Raw genomic sequence first — 20,714 nt, 5'->3', positions numbered from 1 at the left:
CTTCCCCTGAAGTTCAATTTATAGATTAATGAAACTATATTATTACAATTATACCCTTAGAACTTAAACTAATTATATCAATGCCATCTCTATGAGATGACTCTTTATTTACCATCTTGCCATCATTGTATGGGTTTGTGGGCCTTCTCCTTGGTCTATGGGCCTTGAGCCCATCTTCTACATCTCTTGGATGTGTGGGCATGCCTTAGTCTTATGGGCTTGGACCCATCTTTCAACACTCCCCCTCTGGGGTGAGAGGACATCATGAACTCCCAACTTGTTGTAAATGGTGTATAGGATCTTCTCGTATAAAATGGTAGTCTTCCATATCTTCCAACACTCCCCCTCACATTGGTGATTTCTTCAATGAGGCCCAGCTAGCATAAGATAATTGAGAGTAAAATCACTCCAAGCCGTATAACATCACTTCATACTCCAGTCATAACTCATGCTAGATGTAGGGCACACTCCTATCTTGTGTAGCTAGTGGGTCTATACGTAGTGCTCAGAAGTGTAATAAAATTCATCCATCACCGTATCTCTCCACATGACACCTACTCTCAAATGGTAGGAGTAATAAATACCAATTAAAGGGGGTAACAGGTAATTACCCGAAAGATAATATTCTAGGGCCACCTTGGTTTTCTTCATCATTAGACTAGCCAATGCTGATAAAAATCAGCAATTGAGAAGTCCTTCAATAGTAATGTCACATCCAAAGAAACACAATAGCAATAGTTGAAATGGGCCTGAGCCCAATAACACGTACCAAATAAAAAAATTCTTGTAAAGGACCCATGAAATAATCCGATGCAAGTATCTATACCAAATAATATGCTGACCAAGGAATATGCTATCAATACTTCAAAATAATAATCCAATCGAAGACAGAGGACCGAGTCAAGCCGACTCAAATATCTTGCCAATATTGCCGAGTCGCTGGAGGAATCGGCATAGAACTTGGGACCCTGACCCGTATAACTGACATAGAAACAAGTGGGTCTAGTCAGGTTGACCCATACTGGGTTCAGTCGAGTTAACTAGGCAGAACATAGGCTGAGCTCGGGTCGACAACATCCCTGGGTTAACTCGGCCCGGTCTGGGCCGAGCCAGGCCGAGTCTTGGCAGGCGCTGAACCGGCGCGAGACTCAAACCAGCGCACATTTAATTTTCCTAACTTATGCTTTTAGATTTTTTATCTTCCTCCCTACAACGTTGGCTCTCGAACAGCGTGAGACAGCGAAAATTTGAGACAAACTCGGATTTAGTAAACCAAACTCGGAATGTAATCTTGTGAGACTTCCGTAAAACAGCAATGAGAATCAGAATGGACTACTGATCAAGAGACGAAAAAAACTTCCGAATATAGCAGAAAATTTCGGATTTGCAAAGACTACCTCTGTTAACGTCCAACTGCTTAGCGGTGATGAAGACGATCAAAGAGTTTCCGAAAACCAACAGTGGAGATATCTCCCGAAGAATCAGTAGTAAATCTTTCCGAACAAAGCAAATATATTCTCGACAATCTTCCCAAAATAAACCGGCAGGCAGAGTGTAAGATGATAGCAGTAATCCAGATCAACTGCATAAACTTCTGAAAAGAACACTTCCAACAAGCTCAACAGTTTCGAAGATAAATGGATCGACGAGAATGATTGTTGGCCAGTAATAGTAGTAAGTTACCAGTAAAGACACTTAGTGGGTGGATTCTGGTGCTACCACTCACATTAGTATGTCTTTGTAGGGTTGCCTGTGGAGCCGATCGCCAAGTGATGCTGAAAAATTCATCTTTGTGGGCGACGACAATAAAGTTGCAGTAGAAGCTATAAGAACTTTCAGATTGCAATCAAGCACTGGATTTTATTTGGATTTATTTGAGACATTTGTTGCACCGTCTTTTAGGCAGAATTTAATTTCTATTTCCATTTTGGACAAATCAGGTTTTTCTTGTTCTTTTGGAAATAATAAAGTTAGTCTCTACCAAAATTCAAATTTTGTTGGTTCCGGTCCCTTAATTGATAATCTATATATGCTTGATATTGTTAGTTCCTATAGAGAAATATTGCAAATTAGTTCACGTGGTACGAAGCAAAAATTAAGTGAGAATTCCGCCACATTATGGCACAAACGTTTAGGACATATCTCTAAACAGAGAATTCAAAGGCTTGTGTCGGATGAAATTCTTGAACCCCTAGATACTACAAACTTCCAAGTTTGTGTTGAGTGCATCAAGGGGAAACAAACAAATGTTAGAAAATTAGGTGCCGAAAGAGCTAAAGATGTCTTAGAACTTATACATACAGATATCTGTGGTCCATTCCCTACAACTTCATGGAATGGCCAATAGTACTTCGTTACGTTCATTGACTATTACTCTAGATTCGGTTACCTATATTTAATACATGTGAAGTCACAATCCCTGGACGTCTTTAAGTCTTTCAAAGCTGAAGTTGAACTTCAACTTGGAAAGAAAATCAAGGCTATCAAATCCGACCGTGGTGGTGAATACTATGGACGGTATGATGGATCAAGAGAACAACGTCTAGGACCCTTCGCGATTTTCCTCAAAGAGTGTGGAATTGTTCTGCAATACACCATGTCGGGAAAACCCAGCATGAACGGTGTTGCAGAGCGATGAAACTGAAATCTTAAGGATATGGTAAGGAGTATGATCAGTCATTCTTCTTTTCCAGAGTCACTTTGGGGAGAAGCTCTCAAGACCGCAATGTACATCCTTAACAGGGTACCGAGCAAAGCAGTTGCCAAAACCCCCTATGAATTTTGGACAGGCAAGAAGCCTAGCATTAGGCACTTGCACATTTGGGGTTGTCCAGCTGAGGCCCGGCCTTATAGGCCACATGAAAAAAACTGGACTCAAGGACGGTTAGCTGTTATTTCGTTGGTTACGCTGAACGCTCTCGGGGTTATAAGTTTTACGATCCCACATCACGATCCTTCTTTGAAACGGGAAATGTGAGATTCCTTGAGGATATTGAGTTTGAAAGGGAAGAAAACATAAGGATTTTTGTCTTTGAAGAAGAATCTGTTATTGATAGTGATCAGGTCTTCATACCTATTGTTGTTCAAGACACAGTTCAAACACTAGAGGACAATGTTCAGGCTCCTATTCCTGTCATTGTTCCTAATCAAGACGGCAATGAGATTCTTCCTCTTGCACCACCTTTAATACAAACTCAACAACCTCAAGAGGTGCCATTAAGGAGATCCACTAGAGAGAGGAGAAATGCGATTCCAGATGATTATATCATATTTCTCCAAGAACATGAGGATGGCGTCGGATTGACAGAAGATGACCCGATTAACTTATGTCAAGCCTTGCGCAGTTCTAACTCTCAAAAGTGGATTGATGCCATGAAGGATGAGATAAAGTCTATGAAAGACAATGACGTTTGGGATCTCATCGAGTTGCCTAAAGGTGCGAAGCCCATTGGTTGTAAATGGATATTTAAAACCAAGAGGGATTCAAAGGGCAATGTCGAGAGATATAAGGCATGTCTAGTCGCTAAAGGCTTTACTCAAAGGGAAGGCATAGACTATAAAGAGACTTTCTCTCCGGTATCTTTGAAAGACTCTTTTAGAACAATAATGGCACTAGTGTCTCATTTAGATCTAGAGATACATCAGATGGATGTCAAAATTGCGTTTCTCAATGGAGACATTGATGAGATGATTTATATGGTACAACCAAAAAACTTTGTATCTGGTGATCCAAAGTCTATGGTCTGTAAATTGAAGAAATCCATCTATGGTCTCAAAAAGGCTTCCAGTCAATGGTATCACAAGTTCCATCAAGTCATAACCTCGTATGGTTTTGAGGCAAATGTTGTTGATGATTGTGTCTATCATAAGTTCAGTGGGAGTAAATACATCTTCCTGATATTATATGTCGATGATATTCTACTCGCTAGTAGCGATATAGGCTTACTGCACGAAACCAAGAAATTTCTAACGAAAACATTCGAGATGAAAGATCTTGGTGATGCCTCTTTTGTATTAGGTATACAGATACTTAGAGATCGTTCTCAAGGTATCCTTAGGTTGTCACAAAAGAGCTATATTGATAAGGTGTTGAGTAGATTCGGCATGAAAGATAGTAAACCAGGAGACACACCCGTCACTAAAGGAGACAAATTTAGTCTCAAATAGTGCCCTAAAAATGATCTTGAAAGAACAGAGACACAAAAAATTCCCTATGCATCAGTAGTAGGGAGTTTAATGTACTCTCAAGTTTTTACTCGTCCCGACATAGCATTTATAGTAGGAATTCTGGGCAGGTATTTGAGTAATCCGGGTATGCAACATTGGAAGGCAGCCAAACGCGTGATGCGTTATTTGAGGAGAACAAAAGACTACATGCTTACTTATCGGAGATCAGACAATTTAGAGATCATTGGGTTCTCTGACTCCGACTTTGCCGGATGCCAAGATAGCAGACGCTCCACATCAGGCTACATCTTTATGTTGGGTGAAGGAGCTATCTCATGGAAGTCTGTTAAGCAGACTCTCATAGCATCTTCAACCATGGCTGTGGAGTTCATTGCTTGTTTTGAGGCATCCAACCACGGAATATGGTTGTGAAACTTTGTCAATGGGCTACGAGTGGTAGATAGCATTGACAGGTCATTAAAGATTTACTGTGACAATAACTCGGCGGTACTTTATTCCAACAACAACAAGAGCTCAACGAATTCAAAGTTTATTGACACCAAGTTTCTAGTTGTTAACGAGAGAGTTCAGAATAAGCAGATTTCTATAGAACATATAGGGACGGACTCTATGCTAGCAGACCCATTAACCAAGGGTTTACCGCCTAAGGTCTTTCATGAGCACACTGATCATATGGGCGTTATTTCTGAGGATACCTTGGTTTAGTGGGAGTCATTTTTTTGTACTATATGTTTGCTTTAGACATTGAGTTATTTGATTTTTTAATAAAATTGATTGCTTATTATTTTATTTATGAACTTGCATGTGTTTTTCTATGTGCAATGTTCACATTGCATTAAGGACTATGGAAAGATCTCACTAATGACTAAAGAAGGACCAGTTGGAAATAGGCATGTTTGAGATCATATTGCATGTAATTTCCATGCTACTCATCCATATTTGATCTATGTCATTGAGTGTATTAGTATGGTGATCATCGTGGTTTAGTCACAAATGTAATGCGATGAAAGTCGCGGTGGTTCCATTATTAATATATACGATGGTTCCATTATTAATAGTATACAGATGCGCGCCTAAAGAATTGTGATATAATTATTTCAGGAATGATATGTAACCCAAGTGGGAAATTTTAGGAAATTCACATTTCCTATTCTAATTTGGCTAACATATTTATTATGCAATTATATTTTCTATTATTAATGGAATGGGATAAAATTAAGTGATCTAATTTTGTTACGCCCATTAAGGAATGGGCCATGAATATGGGCCACTTGAGTAGATACCATAGGGAATTATGGGAACCCTATATAAAGAGACACAACATGGTTATGGTCCCCAATATACTAAATCACACTCAGTTTCCCTTCTCCCCATCCGGAAGAGAGACGGAGGTCCCATTGAGGAATAAGGCGATTTAGTTGAGGAAGACCATATCCGTTCTTATCGTTTGTCAGAGAAATTCCGCATCAAAAGGCGAAATTTACAGAATGGATCCAGGTATGTTTTTAATCCTAATATTCTAGCATGTTGTAAATTCTGGATTAGAATTTACTATTATGGATCTAACAACCAACTGGTAGCAAAACACAATCTGGCAGAGAACGTTCAAAAAAGCAATGTTCCATAGATGAAAGATATGAGATCAACAAAAAATTTGGACGTCAATGCAGAGAGCAACTTGGGACGAGCCTGAGACTTCAAAAAACAACAACACAGAAGCAATCTACACTGGATAGGAGGCAACTTTCCAGAAATAAACCAAGTAATTGTTGTTGTTTCAAATAAGATGTATACAACTGATATTATACACTAGAAACAGAACGAAAAAACCAATCCGGCTGGCAATGTATCAGATTCTAATGGGTTTTTAATAATTTTTTTGCTAACAACTAATCATCACCGAGAAATCGGAATGACATTGACCAAAGATCGTCCCTTAAAAGCAGAGAGAGTTGTGATCTAGAGGAGATATCGTGCAAGTCGACTGTCATCCGATGAAACCTTGATCTACTGCTAGAGGAATTCGTGTCTGCTGCTAATGAGATACATCTGTACTGCTTAATGAGTCATCCAAAATAGAGAGATACCAGAGAGAATTGGTAAGCCAAGATGAAGTAAAAATTTACAACAGCAGTAATATTTTACCCTATGGCTTCCTAACAACTACTGAGAGTAATGAAGATCGATTCCTAGTTCATCAACAAGAGCAAAAAAAGTCTAGATGAACCTCAATACCAGAGTACCACGAACTAGAAGGGATAAAAACCTCTAGTTGGCACCTAAATTACTGCAACAGCAAAGCACTAGGCAAATACAGGACTCACCAAGGAGAGAGGTGCATGTTGTTGGGTTGAGGCGTGACTTTGAAAGGAAGAATTAGCAAGCTTGAAGTTGGAGTTTCATGGCGCCAAAATGAAATTTGGATTGACTCTTTTTTTTTCCACAAAAAACTTGTTCGATAGGGGGGACATAAAATACTGAAAATTGGAAGAAGTAAAAAAAAAATGGGTAGAATGATTAGCCGAGAAAACCATACTACGAGTCTTGAAAATCAATGCTCTGATACTATGTTGATTTTTAGGACTCCATGGATTTAGCTCATGGAGAAAAAGAAAGACACCCATTGGGAGAAAACACAAAGAAAAAGAGGTTGTGGACTTATGTCCTAACCCTTCCCTTGAAGCTCAATTTATAAATTAATAAAACTACACTATTATAATTATACCCCTACAACTTAAACTAATTGCATCAATGCCATCTCTATGAGATGACTCTTTATTTACCATCCTGTCATCATTGTATGGGTCGTGGGCCTTCTCCTTGGTCGTGGGCATTGAGCCCATCTTCTACATCTCTTGGATGTGTTGGCCTTCCTTGTTCTTATAGGTTTGGGCCCATCTTCTAACATATGCAAAAAGTTGGAATTGAGAAAGGAATAAAATATGTTGCAAAATAGGCTCTTTCTTTCTCAAAATAGGAGTTAGGAAGGAATTTCAAGAGAACACTTATGAATTGCAGTAAATATGCCAATAAAAGCTCATTATCTTTTCAATTGGAAGTTTGGTGGGGTATTTATAAGTTTCCCAAGCCAAACTTGCCAGTTTTTGGTCATTTACAAAAAGTTGATTTCACATTGATTGATTAGTGTAAATTGATTAATCAATCAATTGTGTGTAACAATTATATTTCTTTTAGAAAATGGCTTATTGATCGATGGTATGATTGATCAATATCTTCCCATTGGGTTGGACATTTTAAGTTGATTGATCAATGTACGGGGCATGGTTGATTAGTTAAAATTCCTACTAGCAATGCATAACAAGTATGATTGATCAATGCTTTGCTATGATCAATCATGCTTTAGGTCCCTAGTTAGCAAAGTTCTGTATGACTGATCAGTCTCATGAGGTTGATCTATCAATCAACATGATTTTTCTTTGCTTGGACAATATTGATCGATTAGTCCACTTGAGTTGATCGATCATGCTTGATAGCACAGTTCAACCATGTTCTAGATGATTGATCAACTGACCTTAGTTGATTGGTCATACTTTATATTTTTGGCATGTGCACTTCTCGTTGATGAATCATTGGCAGATGGTGATGGATCAATCTAGTGCATTTCATTATGCGAATTTTTATAGAATAGATTTTTGTGATCCCAAGTGATTCTAACATATATGTTATGTATGTATGCATTGGTAAAACATGTTTGAATGCAAATATGTCGTAAAACTCCAAAATTTACATTGTAGCTCAAGTTTTGGAAGGATTGGAATTGCTCTCTTACATAGATTGAGTTTTGACATTTTTTCAGTATTTCCTAAACTCTTTTCTTTAATTCTCTACTTCTTTTCGAGGGTGCTTCTTCAAGAACACTTTGTCATTCCATGGAGCTTGAGGTCTTTGAGAAGTTTGTTTTGGTTCATTTTAGACCTTTGAGTTTTGTGTCTCTTAAATGAAATGCATCTAAAATGCTTAAATTGAAATTGTTAGATCAATTAAGTTTTGTTATTATCAAAATCAAGAAAGGAATCAATACTCGGTCATCAATCTCCCCATTTTTTATGATGACAAAACCTAATGTTGAAAAATGAAAAATATATCATCCCTAAGAGTCGTAGGTAAGTAAATGTCAATTTTTTTGGGAAATAGTTCCCCCTTAATCTACACATCAAATTTCAAGTTTTAAGTTTTGATTTTAGAATGTTAGTGGCATGGATATTTTCTTCCCCTTTTTTGTCATACTCAAAAAGATTTGCAATGAATAGTGAGATAAAAGGGCTCAAAGACCTTTCATATATATATATATGTGTGTGTGTGTGTGTGTGTGTGTGTGTGTGTGTGTGTGTGTGTGTGAAAATGTGTAGAAGAGATGTTGTAAATACAAATGTAAGAAAAGATAAAATCAAAATTACGAAAATGTAAATAGAAAGAGTTTTGAGCTCGGTTAAAATAGGCAAGAGGAAAACTATTGAGGTAGTGGTGGCAGAGTTGAGCAGCTAACGAGGATTTTCAACATGGTCTCAATCCTCCTCTGACTCTCTTGAAGCTCATCTTGACCCATCTTCAATTGTTCTTGGGTGGCAAGGATAGTTGTCCGGATTGCTCTAACATCATCCACAGTGTCTTCAAGTTCCTTGAGTCTTTCTGAATATGAGGATGCATCTTCAATCCTCTTCTTCTTGGCAAATTCGAATTGCTTGGCTAGTGGCTCCGGGCTCATCTCATCACCAAATCCAATTGATTGTGTCCTTCTAAACCCATTGGCCTCTCCACTTGGTGAAGCCAAATTTCTTGACCTATGTCCCACTTGGTTAAGTCAACTCCAGAATGGCGAAGGATGGTTGTAATCTATTGAGCAAATGGAAGTCTATCGGCTCGGGAGCAAGATGCAATGTCCATCATTTGACTCGCCATGAAGTACCCAAAATCCATGTCTATCTTCCATGTGAGAGCTCACATCGAGAAGATATTGTCCATGGTGAGTTGCGAGAAGGTACCCTTCCTAGGATTGAGAATGTGGGTAACAATTTCCATGAACACTCTTTGTTCCTTACTTAAGTCTTTGGTTTTCACTTTGTAGGAGTTACCCGCGATACTGACCGAAGGTGAGAAGGATGGCATCTTGTATGTTTTGGAGGCAATTGGTATGGAACTGCATAGGCCAATTCACTTTGATATACTTCCCTAGCCCCAAAGACATTGTGTTGAGTATCATATTGAGGTCACTTGTCTCCAAAGAGATAGTTGTCTTCTTCACATAGGTGGTGAACCTCAAAGTTTGTGTAGAAGACCTTTACCAAAAGTAGGTAAATGACCTTATCACTTACCAAAAGATAAAGATATGGCCTAAATTCCCTTTCAAATCCATTGATTTCACTTTTATTGAAATCAATGTCGAGTTTACTAAGCTCTACAATGCTCTTTGAAGTAAAACTTACTTCATGTTTGGAAATGCTCCCTCCAGTTGAGGATTTCTTCACAAATCTCTGAATCTTTTGAAGGAGTGTACTTTTTCACCATAAACTTTGTCATCAATATCTTGTAAAAATTCGGATTTGGAGTTGGAAGAGCCTTGGGTCAATCGCTCAAGTTGATTGATCAATCAATATGCATTGATCGATCAACGCCCTTTGCAGAGTGATTGAAAAGTGATATTTTGGTTTTCATTTCCTTCTTATGGCAAGAATTTTCTGGGAAAGTCTTTTAAACTTAATTTCATCAGCCTAGTTCTCCTTGAAGATTATTAGAACCGATCAAATCCCAATGCTCAGTGAAAATGTCCGCTAGTTGATTTTCAGTAGGAAAAAATCAGTTCTAATTACTTTGGTTTGAACCAACTCTCTAACAAAGTGATGTTTAATTTCTATATGTTTTGATCAAGAGAAGTTAATTGGGTTCTTACTTAGACTTATGGTGCTCATATTGTCACAATAGACTTGAATTTCACTTTGCTCTAATCCATAAACATCTAGTTGTTGTTTCATCCCAAGAAGTTGAGCACGACAACTTCCACAAGCTATGTATTCAATATCGATGGTGTTGAATTTTTGTGAAAGATAAATACATAACTAACTTATTGTAAATTGAGTACAATTAGCTTCTTTTTATAATAAAGGAAACAAGTAGAATCTAATTACAATTAAACTATCCTTATCCCAGTTACACCCAAAGTTAAATAGTAAAAAATAACTCTTAGAACAATTGGATAATCGAACATAAATAGAAGAAACCCCTGTAAGACTCCACCATATTAATTCTACTCTGTAAGACTTCTTGTTATGAGAGTCATGTAAGACTCATCCATAGTTGCTCTTCAATAGATGGCAAATAAGGCAATTGAATGTTGTTTCTTGGAAAACTAAGAGACAAACATATTTTAAAGTAGTTGACAACTACCACTCGTACTCTTTCTGTCAACTTTGCATCTAGCAAAATCGGCATTGGAATAACCTACTAGATCAATGGTTGATGAACTTGAGTACCAAAGACCAAAGTCGGTTGTTCCAAGTAAGTAATGGAAAATTCTCTTCACAACCACTAAGTGAGATTCTAGGGTCGGATTGAAGTCTATCACACATGCATACTTATGTCTGATCTACCGGTTGATAGATGAAATAGGGATTCTATCTTGCTTCTATAGATTTTTTTGATCTATGGCCTACCTGAGTTATTCAAGTCAAGTTTCAAGGATGAACTCATGGGTGTCCTAGTTGACTTGAGATTTTCAATGTTGAATCTCTTAAGCAATCCTTTAATGTATTTGGATTGATTTATGAATGTTCCATTTTTGGTTTTCATTACTTGAAGTCCAAGGAAAAATGCGAGTTCACCCATTAAGCTCATCTCAAATTCATTCTTCATTATACTAGCAAATTCTTGACATTGTGAGGGGTTTGTAGAACCGAAGATGATATCCTCCACATAAATTTGAAGGATAATCAAGTTTTGATCATAGTTCATAGTAAAAAGTCTCTATTCCACAATATCCCTTTTATAACCATTTTTTTCCGAAGAATTTGCTTAATCTTTCATACCACTCTGTAGGAGCGTGCTTTAACTCATATAGTGCTTTATGTAATTTGTATACATGGTCAAACTTGCTCATGTCTTCAAATCCTTTGGGTTGTCTAGTGTATACTTCCTGTTGAATGTACCCATTCAGGAATGCACTGTTGACATTCATTTGGTACAATTTGAATTTCATGGGACAAACATAGGCCAATAAGATTTTGATTGGCTTTAGTCTTGCCATCTTGTGGCCTCTATTTGAGAAACGAAAGTGTTATTCACCATAGCTTTGTGAGTTATTCTTCCAGTTACAATTTTACCTTAAGGGTCACCAATGATTTGTTCTCGGGGATGATCAACCATGAACCTATAGTTGTTTGGCTCCATAGGTGGTTCTTCTTGGTTATTTGGGTAATTTGGGTTCTCTTCAATATTTTGGTATAGAGGTTGAGATCCCAGGGATGAATCGAAGGAGTTTCCATATTTTTCATTTGAAATTGGAATTGGGGTTGGATTTGGTGAATCAGATTCTTCGAACTTGACATTTACCAACTCCTCAACTCTCATAGATGTCTTGTTGTTTCAATTAACATTCTATTTCTTCTCTAAAAAATATCATTTTTTTGAGGAGTTTGAGGCGCTGACAATGTATTGTCTATACCATGCTTTGTGAAATATTCATTGAATTGTGAATTCAAAATTCTCCACTATGGTCACTCCTAATTTTAATAATGCTATAGCCTTACTTTTGAACTTTTTTCACATAATTTTGCAAAGACTAGAAAAGTATCATCTTTGTGTGCTAGCAAATCTACCCATGTGAACCTAGAATAGTCATCTACCACCACTAAGGTGAGACACTTTCAATGAAGACTTAAGGTTCGAGTGGGTCCAACTAAATCCATGTGGATTAGTTGAAGATGCCAAGAGGTTGAAATTACATTCTTGGACTTGAAAGAGTGTTTGTGTAGCTTTCCCAGTTGGCAAGCATCACAAGGTTTCTCTCTTACAAATTTTTGATCCGGTAGTCCTATCACAAGGTTTTTCTTAACTAATTTGTTCAAGGACTCTATTCCTATGTATCCTAGTCTCCTATGCCATAACCATGATTCATTGATTTTTTCACCCAAACAAATGGCACTAGTTGAGGGTAAATCAACTATGTTCACATCATAGGGGTTTCTATTTCTATGTCCTTCTTAAACTAGTTCATCAATTTTATTTTTAAATAAGTTTGTCCTTTTCAAATGAGACTTTTTTTCCTTTATCACAAAATGGAATAATAGACATCGGATATGAAAGAGGTTAAAATACTGATTTTACCAATTCCTTTAATGGTACCTTTGCTATTGTCTCCAAAAGTTACATGACCACCATCTTTCGATTTGAGTTCTACGTGTTAAGTTTTTTAGCCTAATTAACTCCTTACACTGAGTTTGTCACAGATTCATCTTCGCTTTAAGGTCACCGTTGGGGTTGAAAGGGGGTCGGGAAGCTCCCCTCCAGGGGGTGCAGGAGCGGAGCCCCCATTTGATCCATGATATATTGACTATTGTTTCATTAAGGACAGTTTGTTTTATGATCTTGATCCGAGGAGCATTTCGAGTTGCATCCCTAGAGGTTAGAGAGAAACACCTAAAAGTGTTCGATTTCTCTTATAAACTATTTCATCTTCATAGTGGATTACTGTAGTGGCGAAAAACAGGACGTAGTCTCACCTTGAGGTGAACCTATATAAATCTTGTTGTGCTTTTCCATGCTTGCTTTTTCCTTCTTTCGCGTTTATTATTATTGCTCTTGTTAGTTTGGAATTAGGTGTTACTGTTCCGGGTCATGGATCGAGTAACGGGGTGTGGGATTTGAGACTCCAACACTTAGGATTGAAGTACTGCCCTCGTCAAAGGTTATAGGTGAACTTTTCTCTTAACCAGTGCTCGGCCAAGAGGAAGGGTAGGAGACCCCAACAGTTATGCTGAACTCGCTAGAGAAAGATCTTCTCTTTTCTTAATCACGACAAAGAGGGTTTGTGGCCTTCTTGATTGTTGCTCGTGATAGGAGTGCCAAGCTTCTATCTTAAATAACTTTGAGCACAAGTATGTAAGAATGTTACCTCCTTTCTGCTGTGATCACCTCCCAAGTTGCACTAGGACTGCTCGTGAGATGAGGATGAAAATCCTCAATTTTCTGCTCGGTAAGGAGGGTTTGATGCCTCTCTAGATGTTGTTGATGAGAGAGACGAAGAACCTTCTCTTTGGGCTCGAAAAAACGACAAAAAGTCTCCCTCCCTTGCTCGGTATGGATCAATGGAGGATGGATGAAGAGTGATGATCAATGGAGGATGAATATGCAGGTTTTTGAAGAAAGCCTATACCTCGAGATCCTCAAGGGAGATTTCTAACCCTAGAACTCGTCAAGGTGAGTCCCCAGCCTGTTTAACCTAATTCTCAATGCTTGCCTTTTCTCTATTTCACTACCCCTTAAATAGGGTTGACATCATAATTTTTTAGGGCTAAATGAATAACAATATTGCCCCTACGACCATACTCTTTACAAAATTCAAAATAAATCCTACTTAAAGCAATATAATTATAACTAATGAACTCAGTGAGTTATTGCCTCCTTCGTTTGTGTGACTCGGTGTGCTATTGAGTCCACAACATCTGTCTCCCCCTGGAGAAAGAGCTTGTCCTCAAGCTCAAAAGCTGGGTAGATCTATTTGAAGATGTCCACGCGCTCCCATGTCGCCGCCTCTGGTTCAATATTCGTCCACTGAACGAGAATCTCCCATTGGTCATTGATCAACCGTGCGCGTAACACAACGACTGGTGTAAGAATAATGTCTCTATTGTCAACCGGTGGGTGGACTGGAGTAGATGTAGGCAGAGACCTTATATGTGGTTTCAAGAGGGAGACATGAAACACATCATGAAGCTTGGCCATGGCTGGCAGTTGGAGTTGATAGGCGATTGGTTCCACGTGTCGAAGAACGGGAAAAGGCCCAAAAAACTTGGGTGAGAGCTTATGTCGTGGTGGTCCGTCAAGGAACTGCTGGCGGTATGGTTGGAGCTGTAACCAAACATAATCCCCTACCTCGTAGGAGACCTCACGGTGGCCTTTGTCGTAGACATCTTTCATGCGAACTTGAGCTCTTCATAGGCGTTCTGTGATATTCTATAACAGCAAATCACAGTCCATGAGTGCTTGATCAATAGCGTCCATGCAGGTGGACCCTGGAGTATACGAGAGAAGGCGAGGGGGATCCCGGCCATATAGAACCTTGAAAGGAGTGGATTGCAATGCGGAGTGGAACGAAGTGTTGTAATAGTACTCAGCCCACGGTAGCCATTGAACCCATTGTCTCGGAAAATCGCCCACCAAGCACCATAGATACATCTCGATGGTACGGTTAACCACCTCGGTCTGACCATCTGTCTGTGCATGATATGCAGAGGAGAATTTCAATTTAGTACCACTCAAACGAAAGAGTTCCCGCCAAAAGGTGCTCATGAAGACCGCATCTCGATCACTCACAATCAATTCTGGAATGCCATGTAAGCGGACAATCTGCTCCAGGAAAGTCTGTGTGACCCGTGTAGCTGTATAAGGATGAGCCAGTGGAATAAAATGTCCATACTTGGAGAACCGATCTACCACCACAAAGAGTACTGATTTGTCGGAGGACTGTGGAAGACCTTCAACAAAATCCATAAAAATATCGACCCAAACCTGTGTAGGAAGGGCGAGAGGTTGTAGAAGATTGGCTGGACTCAAGTGTTCGGCTTTGTTGCGTTGGTAGACCTGATAGGCTGCTACATAAGTTGCAATGGAGGTCTTCATGGCTTGCCAATAAAAGTCTGCCCGAATTCTGTGCAAAGTCTTTTGGATACCCTCATGTGTGTTGTCATAGTAGGCAAAGAGAATAGCTGGAATCAACTCGGAAGTAGGGGGTAGAAAAAGCCGTTGTTTGTAATAAATAAGTAAATCCTGGATGGACCACTTCGATTCCATTGTCCCCGCTGAAATTTTCCGGTGTAGCTCCTGGAGATCAGGAAGAGTGGCATGTGCTTCTCTCACCAAGTCAAGGATGAGGAATCTTGATTGACTGAATGAATAGACCAACTGCTGATTTTCAAAATGTCGTGACAAGGCATCTGCCGCCTTGTTCAATCTCCCCGCACGGTATTCCAACGAAAAGTCAAAACCCAACAACTTATTGATCCAGTGCTGCTGTGGTGACGTCGTCAGACGTTGTTCCAGTAGGAATTTAAGGCTATAGTGATCAGTGTGGATGAGAAAGGCCCGACCCTATAAATAAGGCCGCCAGTGTTGGACCTCCTTGGCCAACCCAATCAATTCCCGTTCATATACTGCCAGTTTGTTATGACGAACTGCCAACTGTCTGTTAAAATATGCAATAGGATGTGTGTGTGTTACTGTAAGACGACCCTAATGCCCCCACCAGAAGCGTCGCAGTCAACCACAAATAATTCATCAAAATTAGGAAGTTGTAATACAGGAGTGGAGGCGAGAGCAAATTTGAGGGCCTCAAATGACTGTGTGGCCTCCTCATTCCAGAGAAAAGAATTCGTCTTGAGGAGACTGGTCAAGGGTGCTGCCAAGGGCCCATAATTCTGAATAAATTTGTTGTAGTAACCCGCAAGACCCAAAAAACCCCGTAAAGCTGAGCAAGATTGTGGTTGTGGCCAATCATGAATAACCTGAATCTTCTCGGGATCAACCGTGACCCCCTCATGGGAGATAATGTGACCAAGATAAGCCAAATGTGAAGCCGCAAAAGAACATTTGGATTGTTTTAAATAGAGCTGATGTGCTTGTAACAATCCAAAAACAATCCTTAAATGCTTTTAATGCTCCTCTCCGGACTTGCTATATATGAGAATATCATAAAAAACACAAGAACAAATTTCTGAAGATAGGGGCTAAATACCTCATTCATCAGAGTTTGAAAAGTGGAGGGTGCATTCGATAACCCGAACGGCATGACGACGAACTCAAAGTGGTCATGATGTGTGTGGAACGCTGTCTTCTCAATATCAGAGGGATGCATTTGGACCTGATGATATCCAGACTGTAGGTCCAGTTTAGTAAATAGCCACATCCCATGCAATTTATCCAGGAGCTCATCTACTACCGGAATCGAAAAATTATCCTTCACTGTTTGAGCGTTCAACTCCCGGTAATCAACACAAAACCTCCATGTCCTATCATGTTTCTTCACAAAAAATACGGGTGAAGAGAACGGGGATCGACTTTGATGAATAAGGCCCTGTTGTATCTCCTGGCATTATCTCTCGATCTCGTCCTTCTGAAGGTGTGGGTATCGATACGGATGCACTACCACCACCTCAGAACCTGGTTTTAAACAGATCATGTGGTCACAGTACCTGAAGGGAGGCAATCCCGAAGGCTTATGGAAGAGGTCAGAGAACTCCTCTATCAGACCATCAATAGTGTTGTCAGGTGGTTCTTGTGTGTAGATGGTGTGGATGCGGTGGGCCCTGTCCACCTGACAGTCCTACAAGAGCACTTGACTACCGGCCAAAACAAAGCTCATAGTTAAAGCCAAAAAATCCCACAGAATGGGCCCCAATGTTTGCAACCATTTAATGACTAACACCATATCAAAGCCAGCCAAGGGAATGACAAAAAAAATCAGCATTAAATGAAGTAGAGCCAATGGAAAAAGTTACCTCCTTACTAATCCCATAGCTAGAGACTTTCTCCCCATTGGCCACTGACACGGTGGTTGTCGGATGAGGGAGGATCCATAACTAAAGGTGTTGTGCGGTTGTTAAACTCAAAAAATTGTGTGTATTGCCTGAATCCACTAGTCCCACCAATTCCTGGTCAAGGACTTGAGCTCTAACTTGCATCGTTTTGGCAGATTTATGAGCTCTAACTTGCATCGTTTTGGCAGATTTCTGCCCAGTAATAGCTTGCAAGGAAACCACCGGTGGTTCCTCCTCAATAATATCATCTGTCTCCTCTGGATCATTTGATTCCTCCACCTCGAGCCAAAAAAACCTTTTACATTGGTGCCCCACCCGGTACTGTTCATCATACTTGTAGCATAGATTCTTGGACCTCCGTTTTGACACCTCTGCACTTGTTAATTATTTTATAAATTGCGGTGGGGAATTACTATGGCATGTATCGGCTACAGAAGTCGTATTCAGATTGTGTCTGGAGGAAGATAATGCAGGGGTTATCACCGGAGACGAATTATGGTGGTGCCCTAGCCAAGTGGAGGATATGTTCCTTTCACATGGCAAACCCAGCTTATGTTGCTGCAACCGTTGTCATTGTTCCATTGCCCGAATCAAATCCTGAGGGAAAAGGAGCTCAACCTCTAACCTTAGAGATTCAATGAGACCCGCTGTGAATAATGAGACCTGCTAGTTGACCCGTACCAACCCACCAGCATGAGCCAACTTTTCTTGGAACTGTTTTTTATACTGTTCAATCGAGCCAGTTTGTCTCAATAGGACTAAATCACCTAGGGGGTTGCTGTGGGCGGGAGGGCCAAATCTGATTGTGCATAAATTTTTAAATTCACCCCAATCCAGCAGTGGTCTCTCTTTTTCCCTTGTGAACCCATAACTGGGCTTCATCTAACATATGGAAAGAGGCTAGTTGCACCTTATCCCATTCACCAGTCCCTTGATTTAAAAAAAAATTCTCACATCTATGCATCCAAATTAAGGGATCCATTGAGCCATTATAAGTAGGAAAGTCTAACTTTATGTACCTTGGTATTGTGCCTTCATTATGTGGTCCTTGGAAAAGTATGCCCAGGCCACTGCTCCCCTCTTTTGTTATACGGTTGAGTCACCTCCCTCGTCTCTGGGCTCTACTGCCTTTCTGCCCTCATCTCGTCTCTGACTTGCTTCATCTCTACTTCCAAACCACAAACTTTTCCTAGCAATGGTTGTGTTGCCTCCATGTTATCCTCTATCTTTTGCATCCTGGTTTGAAGTTCTTCATTGCTGAATGTATCCCCCATGTTACCCTACTCTAACACCAAATGTTAAGTACCTAACCAATACTACCCAAAAGACCGGCCTGTTCGGAGTGGAAGGCATAGGTACTTAACCCCAGGACCAAGTGGGTCACTGTGAGCCCATAACATCATACCCCACCTTCACAAGACGACAACCCAGGCGGCTTTACTCGCTAGTGACGAGGAGGGGTACCTGCGTCCAGGATTTGCGATCTCCTGCACTTGTCAGGAATCGAACTCGTGACCAAGCGCTAGCTCTGATACCAAATGTTACGGTCCCAGGTCATGGATCGAGTAACACGACGTGGGTTTTGAGACTCCAACACTTAGGATTGAAGTACTGCCCTCGTCAAGGGTTATAGGTGAACTTTTATCTTAAGCAGTGCTCAGCCAAGAGAAAAGTTCCCTCTTTGATAATGCTAACGAGTTGTTGTGAAGAGTAGGAGATCCCAACAACTATGCTGAACTCGCTAGAGAAAGATATTCTCTTTTCTTGATCACGAAAAAGAGGGTTTGTGGCCCTCTTGATTGCTGCTCGTGATAGGAGTGCCAAGCTTCTATCTTATTTAAATTTGTCACAAGTATGTAAGAATATTACCTCCTTCTTGCTGCTGTGATCACCTCCCAAGTTGCATCAAGACTGCTCGTGAGATGAGGATGAAAATCCTCACTTTTCTGTTCAGTAAGGAGGGTTTGATGCCTCTCTAGCTACTTTTGACGAGAATGAGGAAGAACTCTCTCTTTGGGCTCAGAAAAGGGACAAAAATATGGATCAATGAAGGATGGATGAAGACTGATGATCAATGGAGGATGAATATGCAGGTTTTTGAGGAAAACCTATACCTCGAGATCCTCAAGGGAGATCTCTAACCCTAGAACTCGTCAAGGTGAGTCCAAACCTGTTTAACCTAATTCTCAATGCTTGCCTTTTCTCTATTTCATTACCCTTTAAATAGGGTTGAAGTCATAAGTGTTTTAGGGCTAAAAGAATAACAATATTGCCCCTACAACCATACTCACAAAATTCATAATAAATCCTACTTAAAGAAATATAATTATAACTAATGGACTCAGTGAGTTATTGTCTCCTTCGTTGTGTGACTCAGTGTGCTATTGAGTCCACAACATTAGGGTGTCTAATTCCTAACAACTGGTATCAGAGCTTTGGTTCGTGATTGAGAGCAATGGCTGGTGGACAAGGATCGACACTTGGAATCAATAAGTTGATGGAATAGATTTTGCATTATGGAGGATGCAAATTGAAGATTATCTGTATAGTAAAAAGTTGCACGCACCACTTCTAGATATGAAACCAGAAGGTATGGAAGATGATGAGTAGAATCTCCTCGATAGACAAATGTTGGGAGTAATCTGGTTAACACTGTCAAAGAACGTTGCTCACAACGTGGCGTCGGAGAAAACCACAACGGGAATAATGAACATTTTGTCTGACATGTATGAAAAGCCTACTACAAATAACAAGGTACGTCTCATGAAAAAATTCTTCAATTTACAGATGACAAAAAATACATCAGTGGCACCGCATTTGAATGAGTTTAGCACGATTGTCAATCAATTGACCTCGGTTCAGATTAAATTTTATGATGAGATTTGTGCTTTAATTCTTTTCGCGTCTCTACCAAATTCTTGGGATTCTATGAGGGCTGTGGTCAGCAACTCTATAGGCAATGAGAAGTTGATTTTTAATGATGTTTGGGATATCATTCTTGTAGAGGAAGTTTGTAGAAAGAACTCCGGAGAATCGTCGACATGTAATTTTGCCTTAAGTTTTGATACTAGGGGCAGAAACTTCAAGAGGAATTCCAACAAGGACAATGGTAGAGGGAAGTCAAGGAATGGAAGAAGCAAGTCCAAATTCAGAAGGAATGTGGAGTACTAGAATTGTGGCAAGTCTGGTCACATAAAGAAGAACTGCAGAGCACCGAAAAGAGATGAAAAGAAAGGCGATGCTGCAAATGCTGTGACTGAAGAAGTATAAGATGCTTTACTCTTGTCGGTTGATAGCCCTATTGATTCTTGGGTGTAACATTTAGGTGCTTCTTTTCACACCATTGAGCATCATGAGATCATGAAGAGTTATGTTGTTGGAGATCACAGGAAGGTGTATCTTGCTGATGGAGAACCTTTGGATATTTTCAGTATTGGTAATGTTAGTTTGAGGATGTCAAACGGGTCAGTGTAGAAAATTCACAAGGTGAGACATGTACCAAAACTATTGTGTAATCTGATCTCGATAGGGCAACTTGATGATGAAGGTCATAATGTGAATTTTAATGGTGTTGCCTGGAAAGTCACTAAGATAGCCATGGTTATTGCTCGAGGTGTTAAAATAGGAACTCTATACCTCACTTCTAGTTGTAGAGACACGGTTGCAGTTACTGATGATGTTACTGATTCTAATTTGTGGCATTATAGGCTCAGTCACATGGGTGAGAAGAGAATGAAAGTGCTTCAGTCCAAAGGGAAGCTA

At 39.8% G+C, this 20,714-nt stretch overlaps 1 protein-coding gene across 1 annotated transcript; it reads right to left on the bottom strand.

Moving 5' to 3' along the window:
* Positions 1 to 13,914: 13,914 nt before the first annotated feature.
* LOC137955035 (uncharacterized) lies at positions 13,915 to 14,337 on the bottom strand. The gene has a single exon (XM_068801915.1). It carries the CDS (start codon positions 14,335 to 14,337, stop codon positions 13,915 to 13,917), a length of 423 nt encoding a protein of 140 aa, XP_068658016.1.
* Between the last annotated feature and the right edge of the window lie 6,377 nt (positions 14,338 to 20,714).

Source organism: Aristolochia californica, unplaced genomic scaffold, assembly GCF_029961685.1.
Source record: "Aristolochia californica isolate CCGP_79_NKW_82.1479 unplaced genomic scaffold, dmAriCali1.0.hap1 SCAF_2, whole genome shotgun sequence".
Taxonomy (NCBI): domain Eukaryota; kingdom Viridiplantae; phylum Streptophyta; class Magnoliopsida; order Piperales; family Aristolochiaceae; genus Aristolochia; species Aristolochia californica.
This window is presented reverse-complemented; position numbering and strand designations above follow the sequence as displayed.

Bases quoted from the DNA above. Each gene is read 5' to 3' on its own strand.
- LOC137955035 (XM_068801915.1), bottom strand. From the start codon at position 14,337: ATGAAAGATGTCTACGACAAAGGCCACCGTGAGGTCTCCTACGAGGTA.